General features: G+C 39.8%; 2 protein-coding genes across 2 annotated transcripts in view; both read left to right on the top strand.

Annotated features, from left to right (window-relative positions):
* The first annotated feature begins 34 nt into the window (after positions 1-34).
* On the top strand, positions 35-3,842 carry LOC135495790 (zinc finger protein 260-like). The gene is made up of 4 exons (XM_064784712.1): positions 35-138; positions 889-1,089; positions 1,514-1,631; positions 1,824-3,842. The coding sequence occupies exons 2-4, from the start codon at positions 941-943 to the stop codon at positions 3,288-3,290; spliced, it is 1,734 nt and encodes a 577-aa protein (XP_064640782.1). The 5' UTR covers positions 35-138; positions 889-940; the 3' UTR covers positions 3,291-3,842.
* A 1,858-nt stretch (positions 3,843-5,700) lies between these two features.
* The window catches only part of LOC135495312 (protein FAN-like), a 137,043-nt gene continuing 123,152 nt past the window's right edge, over positions 5,701-19,591 (top strand). Inside the window, exons 1-25 of the mRNA XM_064783776.1 lie at positions 5,701-5,744; positions 7,166-7,264; positions 7,602-7,680; positions 7,948-8,003; positions 8,371-8,464; positions 8,578-8,691; positions 9,124-9,176; positions 9,581-9,716; positions 10,106-10,177; positions 10,368-10,476; positions 10,706-10,799; positions 11,043-11,125; positions 11,376-11,455; positions 11,615-11,705; positions 12,061-12,124; positions 12,397-12,526; positions 12,678-12,879; positions 13,046-13,088; positions 13,438-13,634; positions 14,010-14,115; positions 14,318-14,376; positions 14,587-14,654; positions 15,310-15,377; positions 15,776-15,837; positions 16,869-16,930. Of these exons, the coding sequence (XP_064639846.1) occupies positions 5,701-5,744; positions 7,166-7,264; positions 7,602-7,680; positions 7,948-8,003; positions 8,371-8,464; positions 8,578-8,691; positions 9,124-9,176; positions 9,581-9,716; positions 10,106-10,177; positions 10,368-10,476; positions 10,706-10,799; positions 11,043-11,125; positions 11,376-11,455; positions 11,615-11,705; positions 12,061-12,124; positions 12,397-12,526; positions 12,678-12,879; positions 13,046-13,088; positions 13,438-13,634; positions 14,010-14,115; positions 14,318-14,376; positions 14,587-14,654; positions 15,310-15,377; positions 15,776-15,837; positions 16,869-16,930 (2,265 nt within the window). The remainder of the gene's footprint in view (positions 5,745-7,165; positions 7,265-7,601; positions 7,681-7,947; positions 8,004-8,370; positions 8,465-8,577; positions 8,692-9,123; positions 9,177-9,580; positions 9,717-10,105; positions 10,178-10,367; positions 10,477-10,705; positions 10,800-11,042; positions 11,126-11,375; positions 11,456-11,614; positions 11,706-12,060; positions 12,125-12,396; positions 12,527-12,677; positions 12,880-13,045; positions 13,089-13,437; positions 13,635-14,009; positions 14,116-14,317; positions 14,377-14,586; positions 14,655-15,309; positions 15,378-15,775; positions 15,838-16,868; positions 16,931-19,591) is intronic.

The raw sequence follows: 19,591 nt of genomic DNA, 5'->3' as shown, positions 1-19,591 counted from the left end.
AGTAACCACTAATGACTAACGTCGAAAGGGAAGTCGGAAGTGATCGCATTCTCCAAGCGTCGTCAATGGAAATCAGGGGTTAATGTTCGCAGAGCCTGTTGAAAAAGCGCTGGGCCGATGTGTTTTTTGAGTTGTTTGGTAAGTTACTTAGTGTTGAGGCTGTTGACACTGCAGTGTTATCAATTGCAACGAGGTGAATGTGGATGGATTACTCTCCAAAAAGTACAAAATGTATTGTAAGTTAACAAGCCCTACGGCGACGGTTTTCATTTTGCCGTCTATATAGCTTGGGCAAGTCACTTTTCTATCTTACTGCTCTATCACTTGGCCTTTGGCAAGTCTTGGTTCTTTAGTGAGTTAGGACCTCAGGCAAGTTATTTGCCTCTCAATTCAAACATTTCATCTCTTATATTGTTAATTGGTCTGTTATGATGACCAGTGCCAGTGGTAACTTTGCATCACTTGTTTGCTAGTATTCATATCACTCAGTCATCAGAAAAAAACATGTCCCCAAATTAAGTTAAAAAAATTACAAACGCGCTTATGACGTCAATTAACATTCCAACGTGGGGGGGGTCCCGACGCAGTGCTGGGCCAGCTGCGTCGGCAAGAACAAGTTACTAAATTGGTTACTGAGAGCCTAGGTACAATAAAAGGCAGTTTTGGCCGCAACAAGGTGTATGAGGGTATCCATGTAATTGAATGACCTGCCTGGGGAGGCAGTCTCGCCACTGATGTAAAAAGGCAGGCCACTATTATTAAGGATAAACAATAAGAAAGAACAGGTGCTATGCTAAAATTCTTCAGCTAAAACATGTATGGATGCTAAGTTATATTTTAAGTTATTTTTTGCCATCAGCATGTGTTTACTAGTTACTCTTCTTCCAGAACAACATGAAAAGTAGATGGTAGAATCCATGCCGTCACTCATGCTTTGATCATGGATGAGCCACAGGAAGAGGGCATTCAGCCATCCATCGTTCCTCCATCACGCCCCAGCGCAAAAGTCTGCCAGCAAGAACTCCATCCTGACTGGAATAACGCCAGAGATCCTTCAGGGGACGTTTACTACTACAACAATAAAACAAAGTAAGTACTTTGGCACACCAGTGGCCATTCATATTGACCAAGAATTCATCAAGACTAGCCTTTATGAATACTTGATGTTGACTGAGTGAATACATTCTCAATTTGTTCTTGTTTTTGACGCTTTTTCGGAATTATTAAGATCAAAACCATCTGAATGACCATCATCAGATTCCTAAAACACATTTCTGTCCCTTTTAATTTGAAATTGAAGCAGTGTTAAATTAGCCAGTGAGAAACCTTTGATAAAATCTGTGACAGCTTTTAAAACAAATATTTGTGAAGACACTATTTGGTCAATTTAGGACATACTACAAAAGGCCTATATTGCGTATAATAGGTGCACCAAAACCAGCTAAATATGGTCTACACAGTAATATGAGTTTTTCATCACCATGATTCTAACCAGTTGTTTGTTCCTCTTCAGTCAAACCCAGTGGAATCCACCAATTGAGAAAATTGCTGCCAACTTGGCTGAAGTTCCAATCCTGACAATTTTTGTACCCCTACAAACAGCCAGCACTGGTCATTTAAACTTTTGTGAGGTAAGAAACATCAAGAAGTTAAACGTGTTTCGTTTACTCATAGTTTTGTTTATGAAGACAAGTCATTAAATTCGACACAAAAAGATGCGCTGTGCATATTATACACTGTAGACAGTGCAGTATACACTGTAAACAGTGCTACATTAAATGTAACCAAGGTGTTTAAGAATATGAAACTCTTTATCTTTTCAGAAAGTGACTGGACGTCAAGAGTCAGCTGATGGGGAGTATCATCCAAAAGATGCTAAGGCTGCCTCTATTTCAGAGCAACAGCAGACATCAATAGGAATGATTCCATCTCTCTTGGATAGTTTGGAAAATGTACCTGCTCCAGTGGTTGTTAGTAGGACAGAGTCGAATCCTGTGGCTTGTTTACGTGCAGACAAATCACCGTCGGAACCTATAACTGGGATTCGAACAACACCAGAGAAACGGCACACCTCCCATCCAATAACTTCAAAGCCTTTTCTGACCAGTGCCAGATTTCAGTGTCTTCGATGTAGTCAGTCATTCCCTCACAAACACGGCTTAGACAAAGACAGTTGTATCAGTGGTGCCTGTCCTTATACATGTGAAGATTGCAATCAATCCTTTTCTTTGGAGGAAGAACTTCAGCAGCATCTTGTGTACTGTGGGCTTTATAATCCTAATGATCATGCCTTGAAGGGGGTTTACATTTGTAAAAGTTGTAGCAAATCATTTACCGAGGAGGAACATTACAGGGCACATGTTCTGTACTGTGGACTTCATAAGCCAATTGACTTTGTAGCTTCTGCTGCGATAAATGATAGTGACGATTCTGCCACAAAAAATAAATGCCTCGATATCATTAATGTTGCAAGCAGTGAAAAATTCATCTTGACAGCTAATAAGTTAAAGGATGTGCTTTTACCGCAACATGAAATTGGCCATCAGAATGACAGCAAACCAATCCCTCATAAGAATGGGTTCCAATGTCCATATTGTAAAAAAGTGATTTCTCTGATCATTCATATTCGAAGTCATACAGGAGAGAGACCATATGCATGCAGTCAGTGCAACAAAACGTATGCTGAGAGAGGGATATTGAACAGGCATGTTCGACTTGTTCATAAAAGAGAAAAAGCAAATACAAGTTCTGGGGATAGGTTTGTGAGGTCTGCTCATAAAGATAATGAAGTGATCCGCACTACTGAGGAAAAATGTTCTTCAGCGAAAAATTGTTACATCTGTGAAAGTTGTAACAAGCCGTTCTCTGCGAAAGAAGAATTTCAGCAGCATGTTCTGAACTGTGGCATTCATGAACCCAATGGTGGAAAAGTTTCAGATGCGAAAAATGAAAATAAAGATGTCGCAAAAAAGGAAATAGTAGTGATGACAGAAGAACAGTTTAAGGATGCGTTTTCACCAGGGCATAAAAAAGACCCTCTGAATGATGTGCATTTGATTCCTCAAAAGAATGGGTTTAAATGTCCATATTGTGAAAAAGTGTCTGCTCAGAAAACGAGAATGGTCATTCATATTCGAAGTCACACTGGAGAAAGACCATATGCATGTAGTCGATGCAACAAAAGATATGCTGAAAGATCAAAATTGAACAGACATATGCGAGTTATTCATAATGGAGATTTGCCAACTCCATGCTCCGGGGAAAGGTTTATCGTTGTGTCTGCTAGTTAAGATAATCAAATGATCCACACTGAAGAAAATTGTGATTTAACCCCTCCAAAGGAAACCCTCGCAGATCATGAACAAAGTCATTCTGGTATTCCATTCAAATGTAGACAGTGTAAGAAAGCATTTGAAAGTAAACAAAGCTTGTATAGCCGTGAAGAAATTCATAATATTAAAGAAAAACTGTATTTTTGTTCATATTGTGTTTTCCAACCTCTTGTAAATAAGAGTTACACTCACATACTCGTACTGGGGAGAAACCATTTCAATGCTCTCATTGTGACAAAGGGTTTTGATTTTACCTGCTTTTCAAATAAACTCGTCCACCAATGGTTTTTAATATACTACGCCTCTCGATACATTTTGTGTGTGACTTAGGAGTATAAAAAAACCTGAATCTCAGGATGCTGTAAACTAGACCAGGATTATTACCTGGCGGACACAATGGCCCATAGCTGTTTCATTTTTTGTCAATTTTGTTGTACATGTAAATATGATGCGGTCTTAGATGTGAGTATGATTGTTGATTGAATAAAGTATTATATTTTGTAATCTAAACTTTGTACGTGTTGTGGCAGAAGTTAGAACCATAAAACTATATATTAGTGGATAGTATATATTCTCAATGAATGCTTAGTATGATTTGGTCCCAGGTTTCGTCGTACTTGGCCACAGTGGACCGGCTTCGTCCTGTCGCCCAGGAGACGATCATGATGACGAAATGAACTGCAGTGGAGTCCACTAGATCTATGAAAGGGCAGATACTTATATCAATTAGCATTTAGTGTACTGTGATGTGGTCACCATATTCATCATTCGTGATAAAAGAATTTTCACCACATGCACCGTAGTTGAGGACATTTATAGTCCGCCGAGGCTGAAGACGAAATGAGATGAGCACCTGCTGAATTATAGACTCCTGTGCAGTCCGTTTCGTCACCATTCCTGATTGCTGTTCTTCCCAAGGACAAGGCTGGTCCACTGCGTTGGGAGTGTCCTGAAATATGGCAAGCTTTCCATAATTCCACTGATATTGCATTTTTGGACTGGCATTCTTGACATAGGTATACCAGATCAGTCATATAAGACTTTAAAAAGATAGCACATTTATAATATCACAAGCTAGATCAGGTCTGGAGTGTAGTCTTGCCGCGCATCCAGACTGGGAGACACTCCAGGGACCTGAATGGCCCGTGGCCACATCCAATCCATCAAGGACGTATCTCTTGCTGCAAACCATCAGGGACAGTGTCTCTCATTACTGCAAAAAATCAAGGACAGTCTCTCTATAAACCATCAAAGACAATAATTCTCTTGACTACAAACCATCAAGGACAGTCTCTCTCTCAATACAAACCGTCAAAGACAGTGACTCTCTTACTGTATAAACCGTCAAGGATACAGTGTCTCTCTTACTGCAAACCATCAAGGACAGTCTCTCTCTTATTGCAAACCATGCAATAAAGGACAATGTCTCTCTCTTGGCAAACCATCAAGGACCGTCTCTCTCTTACTGCAAACCATCAAGGACCGTCTCTCTCTTACTGCAAACCATACCATCAAGGACAGCGGCTCTCTCTATTGCAAACCATCAAGGACAGTCTCTCTTTACTGCAAACCATCAAGGACAGTCTCTCTTTACTGCAAACCATCAAGGACAGTGTCTCTTTACTGCAAACCATCAAGGACAGTGTCTCTTTACTGCAAACTATCAAGGACAGTGTCTCTTTACTGCAAACAATCAAGGACAGTCTCTCTTTACTGCAAACCATCAAGGACAGTCTCCTTACTGCAAACCATCAAGGACAGTCTCTCTTTACTGCAAACCATCAAGGACAGTCTCTCTTTACTGCAAACCATCAAGGACAGTCTCTCTTTACTGCAAACCATCAAGGACAGTCTCTCTTTACTGCAAACCATCAAGGACAGTCTCTCTTTACTGCAAACCATCAAGGACAGTGTCTCTTTACTGCAAACCATCAAGGACAGTGTCTCTTTACTGCAAACCATCAAGGACAGTGTCTCTTTACTGTAAACCATCAAGGACAGTGTCTTTTACCGAAAACGACTAAAGGACAGTCTTTATTTACTGCAAACCATCAATGACAGTGTCTCTTTACTGCAAACCATCAAGGACAGTGTCTTTTACCGAAAACCACTAAAGGACAGTGTCTCTTTACTGCAAACCATCAAGGACAGTGTCTTTTACCGAAAACCACTAAAGGACAGTCTCTCTTTACTGCAAACCATCAAAGACAGTCTCTCTCTTTACTGCAAACCATGCCATCATGCAAACAATCGACAGTGTCAACCAAGGAACGAGTGAATGTGTTGATTGCGCGGGACCGATAAGCGGTTACAATATTTCAAATTTCGCGCCCCACAAATCTGGAGATAGATAACTGCAGACGACAACATGGCGTTTTTAGAAGCAGCCGAACACGGAAATAGAAGGGAAAGGTAGGGTTTTTACCGTATTCTTATCATTATCATTCCGAACATATGAATGACGATTGTAGGTTTTTGTTCAAAGAACCTATTCATACCAAGAATAAGGCCATCATTTGCTTTCTTCGGTGCCTTTTGTAAAAATTCAAACACGAGCCATCGCCGGAGCACGTGGTCAGCAGCTCAGCATGCCGTCCATCTCAATCTCAAATGTGATGCTGCAGAACTACTTGTCTCATCTCCATCTACTCTCATCCCCCTCTTATCTCAATGATTTAGGTTTCTCTGGACAAAGACCCTGTTTGTCCTCGAGCAGAACACTTTACCCTTCTGTCATGTCGGTCTCCCTCCTCCCGCCTCACTCCTTAGGCCTGGTCTCTAACTCCATGACGTAATCTCTTCCCTCTAGACATAAAATCAGGTACAATCGTTCCCGAAACTCTACATATAATATACACTTGAATTTTCTAATCAAATTCTGCAATTCTAACCATAATTACTACATTTGATAAATGGTGTATGTCATAGGCCTACCTTTTCTTTCTTTAATTTAATAGACCTAAATGCAAAAATTGGCATAGGCCTAGCAAGAAAAATATCACGAAAATATCACCACCATATCAAAATATCATGAAAAATCTTTTTCAATTCTGCAGTTATTAATATTCAAATATAACAGAATCATACTCTGTTCCATCCTTTAACTTTCTGTTAAAGAAATTCTTTCCCTACTACTAGGATATATCAGATATATCGCGAATCTCAAAATTGAAAAAGTGCCCAATTCTTCGGCAACTTGGAAGTTTTCTGAACCTTAAAAGTTCCCACTATGTCAAACATCAATAAACATGGTCACAATTGATTTTGCCATTATAAAGGGCATCAAAAGGAACAGAAATCTCATGAAAAATTTCGAAAAATTCAAAATCGCATATTTTTGATATTTTGCAATATCAACAATTACAAAATGGACAGATTTTTTTTGAAATTATTTCATAGAAAGTCAGAGAAAGGACCAGAGTATGATTCTGTTCTATTTCGAGATAAATTACTGCAGGATTTGAAAAGATGTTTTATTGGTGATATTTTGATATTGTGATATTTTCATGATATTTTCTTCGCTCAAAGCCAATTTTTGTATGTAACCATAGAAAGAAAGATATTGCATGTAACATTTATTGAATGGATGATTTTTCACCTTGGTTATTAATTCAACATGGCCGCCAGCGGCCATCTTTGATATTAATGTCTAGACATTGCGGGTACCCTAAATGTAGCAGTTTTCTTGTTTTCAATCTTATGATTATGGTACTTACCTAAATACTAAGTTGGATGGGATTTGATTTTGGGCGCGTTTTGACAAATGTGCTTGTTCGCGTTACGTATGGTTTGTATTACTCATTGTAAGATATCTATTCTGATATCATTTCTAGGTTTTCCCTGCTCCTGTTGGAACCAAATGAGATCTACTTTGAGGACTTCAGCGCCTTCTACTTTATTCCTGGGAAGAGTGACGAGGATGCCATCAGGAAGTAAGTAAAGTTCTACAACTAAAGACCAAGGAGAACTGACGCCGGACACTCAAGTCCCTCTTTCGGCAGACCCTAATTTATATGTGTCTTGCATGTTTATTAAACTCATAAGTCATTGCATTTGGGAAAGGTACTTCAAGGCCAACAAGGTCTCGTTGATGATTAAGGTGACTGTCCATTAAAGGATATAAAATCTATGACCCATGCTGCTATCTATGATATATATCTCATATATTGAAGAAATTTTACGACAAACAACAGTACTGAAGGGAGACCTGACCTAACTGTACGTTTCTGAAGTGTGCAGTTGTCAAAATAATTTTGTCGTGTTTTTCAGGAGGATTAGGGGTCGCATAAAGCTCTGCTCCCACTCTGTGATATTTGATCCACAAAATGTTGATTATCCCATTCTCAAGGTAAAAAGTTTTTTTTTTCTGTTTATTTGTGATATTGACAGGGTTGATATCATTGAAACGTTTGAATCTTAGTTCTAGTTTCTACTCATATGTATAGTGTATTTGCGACTTTTATTTTGCAAAATGTGCAGAAATAAAAACCTCGCATAAATGTCTGTGGTGAGGTTATTTTGGTGGCCTTGATTGAACTCAAAGCATCATCGTTTATTATTGTGGAATGAAAGTGATGAAAAATAGTGCTCATTTTCTTTCTTCTGTAATTTTCAGTTCCCATTTAAAGAAATCAACAAAATAGAAGAATCGCACCTGGGTGATTTTTCAAGGTATGGTATGCGTTAGTTAGTGATAGTGTCATCTCTTTGGCGCCAAGCATCTTGGGAAAATAACACTACAGACACGAATATCGTGGAGTATTTATCAAGATTCACGGTATCTCTAAAGACCCACACGGTCACTGACACCATATGATGAGGGGGGGAAGAGAAGGGGTAGGGGATAAAGCCCCTTTGGCCATTGCCTTCTAACGTGTTTTTTGGCCGTGTACTTTGGCCGTTATGGCAGGAGGGAGAATCGAAATGAAAGTCACTGACCCGTCTTGTGTGCAACCTAAACATTTTGAGTTTACAATGCTGTGTTAGAAATAGATTTATCTGATTTTCAACCATCAATGTTTCATATTTACTTTTGCAGATCAGAATATAGAGGGCACACTTTCTTCATGGAGGTACAGCAAGTCATCGAAATGAAAGGAGGTAGCACCATTGCACCATTTGTCTTCGAGAAGGTAAGATAATGCCATTGGCAATACACCTACTACCTTATTGAGGATGGTTTTCCTGCATTTGCGGAAAAGTTCAGATGTTATATTTGTCTACTGATTGCATGTATTTCTTACAGGGTTTGAAAAAACATGTGTTTTTCCTGAACCATTCAAGACTCGATGACTGTCTTCCGCACATGCACCAGCTGAAACGAGCTTCCACGCTGCATTTTGGAGACCAGAACTCAATGGTAGGACCTTATCTTAAAGTTTCTTTAAAAAAACAATTTGAACCCCACAAAAAAAGTATTTGCTAAACTTTCTCTGATGGTGTTGTCTAATGGCTTTTAAAAAATTGGTTTCATAATTGGAGCACTTTTGGGTGATCATATTCCCCGAGACTATAGCGCATTCGTAAATGTTTTTTATAAAGACTTCTGTTACTTTTTTTCATTTTTGATATGTAACTTTTGGGCTGACATCTATACCCACAAGAAGGATGTGTTGACATCTCGTCAATGATGTTATCCTCACTGATGGCACCCTCACTGATGGCACCCTTACTGATGGTATCCTCACTTATGGTATCATTACTGATGGCATCCTCACTGATGGATCCTCACTGATGGTGACCTCACTGATTGTGTCCTCACTGATGGTGCTTGTAACATATTTCCTTACAGATCAGTGCAATAGTCCAGTCAAGGCAGGCAAGGACCAAATTTGACAAAACTTGGTAAGAACACAAGGGTGATTCGAATATAAAATTATTTTCTTAGTTCAGAAACTCATTCATGCATAACTAGACTAATCACACTTGACGTATTTGCATGTTCTCAAGTTAATTGAAGGGGTCACAGATGATCAAATGAGAAGCTGGAAAAAAAGAAGTAGGATACGCCAATAACGGCTTCAGGTGTTGAAATGATGAGTTCACCAGGGTCGGGGACTTTTTTCTATTTTTCAAATTGAAAAAAAGATCTGTTGGGGTGCCATATGACGGTACTGAAAGTCTGATGACTTGACGACTGAAACAGATCTACATTAATGTCCTTGATGGGTAACAGATGACTTTCACAAAATGCAGATTAACAGCAGTGGCAGTCAGAGTTAGAAAAAAATTCTTCTTTTTTCTTTCAGCTTTGATGACCTGTATGAGAAGATCATTTTAGAGACGCAAGGTGACCGTATCACACCCCTGGTTCTGTGTCCAGGAAAGATTGTCCTGACGTCCTCGAGGCTGTACTTCCAGTCCTTCAACAACATCGATCCAGCGGTACGTGTTGAAGAATTTCATATTCAAATGAGACCCTTAAAAGCATCCTGTCGTGATGCTTATAAAAATAGGAAGTTTTGAATGGCCTGGTAAAAACCTAAGCAGGAAGACAAGAATCTGCTTAATTTGAATGTGGAGCTAAGGACCAGATTCCAGCCCTTGTGCTTCAGACCTATTCATTAATGAAGAGCGGGGAGAAATGCTGGCCATATGACACAACCCTGACCGAGAAACTCCGGGGCTCTGTGGCAGAATTGTCTAGGACAGCTGATTTTGTCACCAAAAATGAACTCTACTTTCTTGAGTTTAATCTCAAAACACCTTAATGTAAAAGATGAAGAAAATTCCCCTCTTCCCACTACAAATCAATTAAAATTCTTCAATTTCAGAACCCTGTATGGAAAATCAAACTTTCAGATATCAAAACTGTAACAAAAAGGAGATTTCTTTTGAGGCACGTGGTAAGTAACATGAGTTTACCTTGGTCAGTGGAACTGATCTTAGTATTTAATTCAAAGCTTACTAATTTGAGTCAATCCTTATAAGCTCGTTCCTTATAAGCTAAAGTATGATGCTTATTCTTCAGAATGTTCAAAATGAACTTGTAAACTCTGCTGAATGATTCAAAGTCCAACACCCTTCCCCTTTCAGGGCATTGAGATCTTCTGTCCGCAGAACAAAGCCCTCTCTCATCTGTATCTGAAGTTTGCTGAACAGGAAATGAGGGACAATTTCCATGATAAGTTACTGGAGCAGCCATGTAAGTCAGGTAGTTAGGCTGTGTTAAGGGGCATAATACATGAAATAACAACTCTCGCTTGGGCATGCCAGGTTTGACATCCTGGACGTCATATGCCAGTTTTTATGCTTTTTAAAAAAAGATAAATGGTTCCCAGTGTGGGCATGCTGTAAAGGAAGTTTCGGTTAATTCCTCAGATATTTTAAAATTATCTGTTGATCTTTGAATAAAAAGCTTCAGCTCTTTTCAGGTCTGGATCTTGATGGCCTTGGCCAGGAAAATATGACGTTGAGATGGCAGAATGGTCTCATAACCAACTACGATTATCTCATGTTTCTCAACAGGTATGCCGCTTTATTCTCCTCATGGTATCCAATTTGTACATCTAACAAATTTGGTTGTTGAGGATTTCTGTGTTATGTTTAGTGAATCATGTTGTCGCAAGCGATTTTTCTATCCCAGAAACTTTAGTATGTTTTTACGTGTCATGATAAATTTGGTGGCAAAAATTTGTGGTGACATGCAAAGACAATCTTGATTTTCCTTGTACTGGGTATATAGGTATATCTGATCGGTTTCTCTTTTAGTATGGGTGACCGGACGTTCAACGATCTCACACAGTATCCTGTCTTTCCATGGATTCTAGATGACTACTCGAGCAAAACCCTAGGTAAATGTTATCAGATGTTGCTATGCTGTTGTTGGCATAACCCGATGACCTGGTTTATCAATAAGCATTGAAGCTGATGGCCTCAGACAATAAAAGAAATTGAAAACCTGGTGATGTCGTGAAAACCTTTGTTCTTGGATGACTTGGGTTGCAAGTGAATTTCTTTGACCAATAACTTAACTTTAGAAGCATTTCTTGTGTTTTGCATAATTTGAAATGATTCTAATTCATCATGTTTATTTCATTTCAGACCTTGAGAACCCGGCGACATTTCGTGATCTCAGTAAGCCAGTTGGAGCACTGAATGAAAGCAGACTACAGGTGCTCAAGGTAAAGGATCTAAAAAAGCGTCTGAAGTTGCTGTAGATGCTGCCACTTAATTGCACACCTAAAATTTATGCTGTGTCATGTGGTCTGTGATGTTGTTGAGGGCATTAAACCGACCTAATGTCTGAACTTTTTTTACATTATGCTATGATATCATTTTAGGAACGGTATGAAGACATGCCAAGTCCAAGATTTCTGTATGGATCTCACTACTCGAACCCTGGCTTTGTCCTGTTTTATTTGGCGAGAGCAGGTAAGTGGATAGATATGTGCTGCTCTGCTTTGCAGAATTGCACTCGGTGCCAATTATTGGCTTTTTCCTGTTGTAAGCACCACACCCACTGATTTGCTCTCTATATCGACATGTGCTAGATAGAAGAAGTTGGTTGTATTGGCAGAGGGTTTTGCAGTTTTGACTAGAAGGATCCTGGAAGGCCGTTTCATAAATATCTTCAGTTATCCCTGGGATCAAACCTGAGCTCTATTGCCTGGCAGTTTGCAGTGTTGGCCACTAGGCGGGCTATGAGATTCCTATGAGCCGACCACTCCAACCCCTATGCCGCTGATCTCCCTACCGGTCAGTCAATCTTGCTAATTTATCTTTTCAGCCCCTGAATATCTGCTCTGTCTTCACAATGGAAGATTTGATCAGCCTGATAGAATGTTCAACAGGTTAATATGGCAGAGTTTTGGTCATGACAAAATGAATTACCAATTTAATTCTTAGCTGATGTACCGTTGTCTATCCCAAGAGCCCCAGCTGTAGGGGATCCAAGGAAGGGTATTCCTCTTTAGTTTGGAGAATTTTCAACATGGAAATGATTTAAGATGAAGTGAGGATGCCGCGGGTCACTGGCCAAGCTAGCCTTGAAATCCTTCAATCCAGCCTTGAACTGCTTGTAGTTGATGTGACAAAAAGTTCCAAAATATTTTCTTCCTTCCAGTATTCCTGATGTGTGGCGCTGCTGCCTGACTGGCTCCGATTACAAGGAGTTGATCCCGGAGTTCTTCCAGACAGAACCGGCGGGCGATCACGACGGATGGGAACCTGGTGCTTTCCTACATAACTCAAAGGTATCCGGTTTTGTTTGTTACCCTCGTTTTACTCTTCCGCTATCGTACCCGGTATTTGCCGGGTCTGATCACTTCGTACTATTGGCCCGCACTAGCCTCGGGTTTGAATTAAACTCATAACCTTCACCTGGCAAAATCAAATACATTTCAGGGCATCAACTATGGTGTCAGACAAGATGGAAGGTCGGTCAATCACGTCGAACTCCCTCCATGGGCAAAGGACCCTGAAGACTTTGTGAGGCAGCACCGTGAAGCACTAGAGTGTGATTATGTAACCGAGCATCTACCAGACTGGATAGATCTTGTGTTTGGATACAAGCAGACTGGCATGGAAGCAGAGAAGGCAAACAATGGTGAGTAGGCCTATGTCTCAGTGACAAAACCTGATTGTGGAGAATCGAGATATTTATCCCAGGGTGCGTGTAATGTGTAATTAAGTTGTCAAGTAAAAGTTAGCCCCACCCTAGTGGCCACTAAAGCGACTCCGCAGTATATATAATATTTTCTGGATTTTTTCAGTGTTTTATTACCTGACCTATGAAGGTGCAGTGGATCTCGACAGGTATGTCTTTCCCATACTTGCTCATCTCAAATGCTCATGATGTCAATCCAAGACCATTTATCGTGATATCCAAGAAGCGTTGTGGTCTAGAAGTTAAGGTCTCGGTCTTATGAACAGAGCTGCAATACTTGTTCGCGACCCTGGTCAGGTTGCTTTACTTAAATTATTAAGTCCGTTGAATGAGAGGTGAAACTGCGATTTCTTGCGGTATGCAAGTGTAGAGTAGCTTCTAATGGACTTCGCCTCCGACTGGAGTCACCAGGTTAATAACCCATCTGTGTTTATGTTTGTTTTCTAAAATTGACTTAAAAGGAGGTCATGGACGTGGTATAACTTTGTTATTTTGTAGTATTTCTGACCCTAACGAGAGGGCATCTATACGGGTACAAATAATGGAGTTTGGTCAAATTCCCAGGAAGGTATTCCTTAGTCCACATCCCCGCAGGTTCAGGAGATTGTCTATGTCAGTGCCAACATTGGAGCTGGGGACGGAACACGAAGGCAGGCCCCAGGTTGAAGAGCCTGGTGCATCATGTGCTCCATGTGGTGAGGTTTGGCGATTGTGTTCGTTCATTGCGGCAAATCTGCGCTAGAGAGCTAAAATTAGTTCCTTCTGGGGTCCTACCGATTTCCACTTATTCTGTGAGGAAATATTTCTAAACTCGTACTACCAACTGACACTTTTCATATTTGAGAAATAACAATGTTATTCTCACCGTGATTTATCAGCATTTCAACAATTCGTGTCTAGATACATCAGACAAAAGATGGCATGAATACAAACCGCGTGGCAGGCCCATATTGGAATATGTAGTCTATAATTTTGAGTAGTTTAAAATGAAACATACTTTGAATTATGGTTTTTTAAATGAAACCTTGCGAAAGTGCAACTAAATCACAATATTCACTTGATTATTGCAGCCACTTTGGATGATAATGGTGCAATAGCAAGTGATAAGGGGAAGACGGTGCTTTTGCGAGAGCCAGAGAAATTGCGCCCTTTTCACAACCACTCACTACACAAGGAGTAAGTTTTGATTTCTGGACTAGGTTTTGGTATCTGATGTAAAACGATCTTTGCCTTGATGCCCTGGTATAGTGGTTTATGTCTGGACAATTTCTTTCACCAATGCTTTGCTTGGCTACCAAGTATGATGTTACTTATTCATAGTTCTCTATTTTCAATACCAGGTTCCTTTTACTGCGTGTGTTTTTTCTTCAATTTTCAGGGCAGTCCAGGATGTGAAGTTCTCTGTTAGTGGTGATCAGTTATTCTCTGTCTCACAAGGTAAGGTATTCTAACATACCACATTTGCATTGTAGCATTGGTTTTCGTGTATAATAGACATAGTGCTCATTTTGGTGGCAGCATCTTGATTTTTCGATTGAGATCTGGGTGACGTGGGCTTTGAAATCATTAAATAGATAGAGTATTTTCTCCTCCTCCAAGACGACATAGCTTATCCTGTAGGCGTATCTTATATTTTTTTATATTCAGATGCATCGCTGAAACTGTATTCACCTGATGACAAGAAGCAAGTAAGGAGTTTCAATATCTCAAAAATGGTAAGTAGGAATCTAATTTCCTTATGTCCTTAGGCAAGTCATCAAACTTTGATAGACAGTTCTGCGTTCAATGCAATAATGGAATTTGCTTTACACTCTACATATTTGCCTTGATAAATTAATAGGATCAGATCAGTATTGGATCCGGTCGGAACTTGCATTCATCCACACTTTCAGAATTTGATCCGGTCTATATTTGCTTTTCGCCCACACTATCAGAATTTGATCCGCTAGAGGAGAGTCCCAACGAATCACACATTGCCATGTCGCTGAACTAGCTTAAACATTATAACCTGGCTATTTCTGTCAATGCTATGCAAAAAGCTGGTCTTGATTTTGATCTGGGCCAAAAGCCTGGTTTTACTCTTCTCTCATGTGTGTGTTAAGTTTCCTTTAAGCCATTTTCTTTTTGACTATCTTTCTAAAAACTATCAGTCAAGGAAGAAGTCACACATGGAGTTAGGATTCGATTAGGTTGTTTTGATGAAATGTTATTTCAACATTGGAAAATGAAATACAGCTTCACTCTATTTCATTTTCCAACATCATTCTGCACAAATAAGGCCTACTCAGGGAGAAAAGAGCTGTTATCAGTAAAACTTGGACTAATGCATATCCTTGGAAGTTGGGTCTATGTATAAGTTACATTTTTTAGGCGCTCTCTTCATGTCTGCCCATACCTGAGACAGCTACTGTTGCCATTGGTTGTTGGGATAACTACATGTAAGTATGCATTCAGATCATTTGATGATGATGGTGGAGGGTGATGGCGTACTGGTTCCTGGCCTTAGTAGTATCAGCGCTTGGCTCCTAATCAGGAGGTTGTGGGTTCGACTTTGTTTCCTTAAGCAAGACACTCACCCTGGATTGCTTCATTTTTGAAGGCACATGAGGGTCTTTGCCAGGGCAGAGAAAAGACCCTACTCAGTGAGAAATATGAATAGTATTTTTGAAATGGGTGTCGTTTGCTATTGAGAGAACATTCTCAGGCTGACATCATTTCAGGAAAACTGGTCTAAAACAACTTGGTGACACTTGTTTGTTCAATTACAATTGAATGGTCTTCAGGAATAAAACTTTGAATGATTACTTAAATCCCAATTCCTTTCTGAACATTTTAGATATTTCTATAGTGTGGATTACGGTCGAGTTGTGGAAAGTATAATGGCCCACGATGATGCAGGTAAGTATTTGAACTTCCCCTGACCCCTGGGATTGAGGGAAGAAGGGCACATGGATGATGCACAGAAAGAGAAAAAAACAGGAGGTCGTGGTGCAAACGTGCCCTGACAGGGCAACAGCCAGCTGATCGCAACCCAGATAAGAACCTGCAGCATGACAAAGAGAGGACTATACAGATTTTGCCCCAAATGTTGGAGAAATGTGGGACTCTGTATCATCTAGTGTCGTTATGCTTCTGATGATACTAAACGAACAAACAAATGATTGTGGCCCTTTTCGTGAAGGGTTGATTTGGGAGGGAGGGCGATTTCGTAGCTTTTACCAAGAATTGATCAGGACTAAATGGGCACTAATTGGTCATCCTTTTCTAAATGCGTTTTGAAAAACGCTTTTGCTTTTGAGAGAACATCCTCAGGCTGAAGTCACACGCATTCGAGAAAACTATTGAGCATTACCTGCATTACCATGGTACAATTAGTTATCAGATGAGATACCATTGCATGCCTTGCAAAGAAGTTACTCTCTGATAGAGTAGATGGGGACACGAATGATGTGTGATTGCTCTCCATCCAAGCCCTTTCAAATAAACTCAAGATATCTTTTTTTCTGTGATGCTAGATATTTTCACCCATTTATTTAGCATTTCTGGTTAAAGTTATCTAATTTGACATTCTGTTTAAAACCCCCTTGATTTTCGCAGTTCAAGAAAAACATCCTTTTCAGAGTTAACTCAATTTTTGTCAATGGATGGACTTTTTGATAATCATGTTATTAGATATGTTAGATTAGTAATTTTTCTCCATTGATGTTTGTATTTTGACGCCCTTATCATGCTTATGGAAACACCAACAAATATTAGGTTCTCCCAAGTAAATGGGTTTACAGGCGACGACCACATGTTGGTATGAGAAGAATGTCTACAGTTGAGAAAAGACACATTTTGAAGAGCTTTGCACTGTCTTGTGAATAGGGGATTGAGACTGTGGGTGTCTTTGGCCTTTCGGGGTAAGTGATGAATCTTGCATATTTCAGTCTCTGGTATGGCTTGGAGAAATGGACATCTCATCTCTGCATCTTGGGATTCTACAGTTAAGGTAGGCTCGAGTTGAACCAAATTTTGCAGCAGATTTTAAAAAATTTACCAAACATTTTGTTACCAGCATGTCGCCAAAGCCCTACACCAATTTCTTGGAATCAATTCAATAGCCGAAGTTGATATCTTGAATAGTGTTGGATCAACTCACTTTTTAGCTCACCTCCAGAGAGGTGAGATTATCTAAAGGCGCAGTGTCCGTTATCCAATGTCGTCATCGTCCGTTAGTATATAAGGCAGGTTTTGTAACTGCTGGAGCTATCGACTTGAATCTTGTTACATATATTCCCCTATCAAAGACCAAATTTTGGTCTGGTTCGATTCCTGATTTTGCCACCAGGTGGCTAAAACCGAAAACACAAAAAGTGCTTTCTCCCTAATTAAGGGCTCGATCATCAACAAATTTTATCTAAGGTACATGGTGATACATGACATATCACAAGGGTCTTGATTTGACCTACTTTTCAAGGTCACAGAGGTCAAATAGCGTAAATTTGTCAATAAGAGAGAAAAAAACCAGTTGTTGGATAAATTTATCATCTATCTTGTTTTTATTTCCTTTGCATTTGGTTTACATTGTTGTTCGAGTATTGTGGAGTGAATGTATCAAACATGACAAATCATTTATCAACCACTATCGTAGAAACAGCCTCGTGAAGCAAATTTTGATCTGAAAAACAATACACGGCCTTTATGCTGAAAGTGAATAACAAACCGAAAATTATGGCCTCAATTATATTGTAATCTTACTCTCCTGCTTTATCACTGCCGTCAGGGTGTTATGATGGTCCTGTGTCAGGTCAATTACCAGACAATATCATAAAATCAGCCTTGCGATAAAGTGGTTGAAATATTAAAAGAATGTGAATGATGTTTTTGTCTCCTGTAGCTGAAAGCCTCTGTAAACTGGGTAATGTAATGGTTACAATTTTATTTTCATGATTTTTGGAATGTGGGGGGCAGAAACAAATATTTAACTCACTAAAGTTGCAGCTCTTTGGTACTGATTGCAGTCGTCAGCTGCTGGTAGAGTGCCAACTCGTTGAAAACTCCACAGGCCACAGTTGTAAAGGGATGGGATGAGGCTGATCCACTACGTCTGGAATGTACATATAATCAACATTGTGATAATTCTGTGGTCTGGAAAATCACGCAGGGCTTTGATCAATTTGTCTTCGAAGCAGAAAATTATCGCCTTGATCATATTGGTGTCTTGATATCCTGATTTAACGCTCCAGTCAGAGAGTCATGGTGTGACGGAAACAAATCAGTTATCAGCTTTTGCAATGAAGAGATCAGAAATAATGTGGCCCGTTATGAAGTTTGTGTGAAGTGGTGTTGCCTCAATCTGGCCATAATTTGCTAATTGCATCTGTACATATTAACATTTTATAGAGGCCATGGAAATGGTCTGTTTATTAATTGTTGTGCTTCCATCTCCTTTGATGATAAAGAATTAAAAGTTTTCTCATACAATCATGGCCATGTCCTAGGGCCAACTATTTCTCACATGGTCTATGAGTGAGCTAACTCGGGTCAAATCAGAGTCAACATCGGAAAAGCGTGATAAGTCAGTCAGATTTTGAATTTGTTGATGGAAACTACTTATATAGAATAAGAGGTGACTGGGCAGCCAACAGCTGGGTGATATTGCCCTTAATAATCTCAATTGTCCTTCAAGGTCACATATTCCACAAAAACCTTTTTGAGCATGGATTTTTGTGGAATGTGCAGCCTGAAATGTGGAGGGGGAGCGCGTTGGCACAACGGTTCAGCATTTGCCTTGTGATCGGGAGGTCCCGGGCGCGATAAGTGGCCACTGCCACTATAACTCTCAACTGGCCTGAAATGTTCTTGTTTGCGCAAGATTGTGGCAGCCCTTGGTTCTCCAGAAAGGCTTCTTGATAGGCTGCATGCGAATACAAAGTGCAGCGCTTTGAGACAGTAGTAGATAATACAGTGAAAAGCGCTGTAACATACGAATTCTTTATTATCGTCATTGTTATCATCAGTGTCTACAGTTGAGAAGTAAGTAGCCGAAAGTTCCTGTTCCTTTTATCATATATGATATTCACTTATTCTCTTGTCCAAAACTGGGTACAGAATGTAACCAATTTCTTGGGCTAACCAATTACTCAGTTCGTGTATAAGAGGTTTCCTTGTGATGTTCATCTAATTGATAGCTGTCATTACTGAGAGTTTGGTAGGGATATAGGATTAACCTTGTTTGTGTGTCCGTCTGTCTGTCCATCTGAGGCAATTACGCAGTGATGGGCTTTCAGATTTGTTTTATACTCCTCGGGGTATGGGGTTTGGGTCGAATAAGGTACCTACAAGTTTTCAGCCTGATGCGATATCGAGTGGAGTTAACAGGTTGCAGGATGGGTAGGAATGGTGCACTTTTTTGTTGGGGCTAGAGGCAATAGCTAATTAGAACGCCATGCTATTAAATTTATACACAGTGAGGCAGTGAAATGTGTCATATGCTGATTTTGGAGATTCGGTTGTGTCTTTATTTCTCGGGAAGCGTGAGTAGTTTTCAAGTGTGAATAAGTATGTCTTGAGATATCAAGTTAATGACGTATTCATGGCCAGCAGTAGTACATCATTGAGTGTTATTAAGCCCGTATTGATACGTCTCATATTCATAGTGGTTTCTGTA

Source organism: Lineus longissimus, chromosome 11 (assembly GCF_910592395.1).
Source record: "Lineus longissimus chromosome 11, tnLinLong1.2, whole genome shotgun sequence".
Taxonomy (NCBI): domain Eukaryota; kingdom Metazoa; phylum Nemertea; class Pilidiophora; order Heteronemertea; family Lineidae; genus Lineus; species Lineus longissimus.
The sequence above is the reverse complement of the archived record's forward strand: the minus strand, read 5'-3'. Positions and strand labels throughout refer to the sequence as shown.

Coding starts and splice junctions, on each gene's coding strand:
- LOC135495790 (XM_064784712.1), top strand. CDS start 941: ATGGATGAGCCACAGGAAGAGGGCATTCAGCCATCCATCGTTCCTCCA. Junction 1,090..1,513: donor TACTACAACAATAAAACAAA/GTAAGTACTTTG, acceptor GTTCCTCTTCAG/TCAAACCCAGTGGAATCCAC. Junction 1,632..1,823: donor GTCATTTAAACTTTTGTGAG/GTAAGAAACATC, acceptor TTATCTTTTCAG/AAAGTGACTGGACGTCAAGA.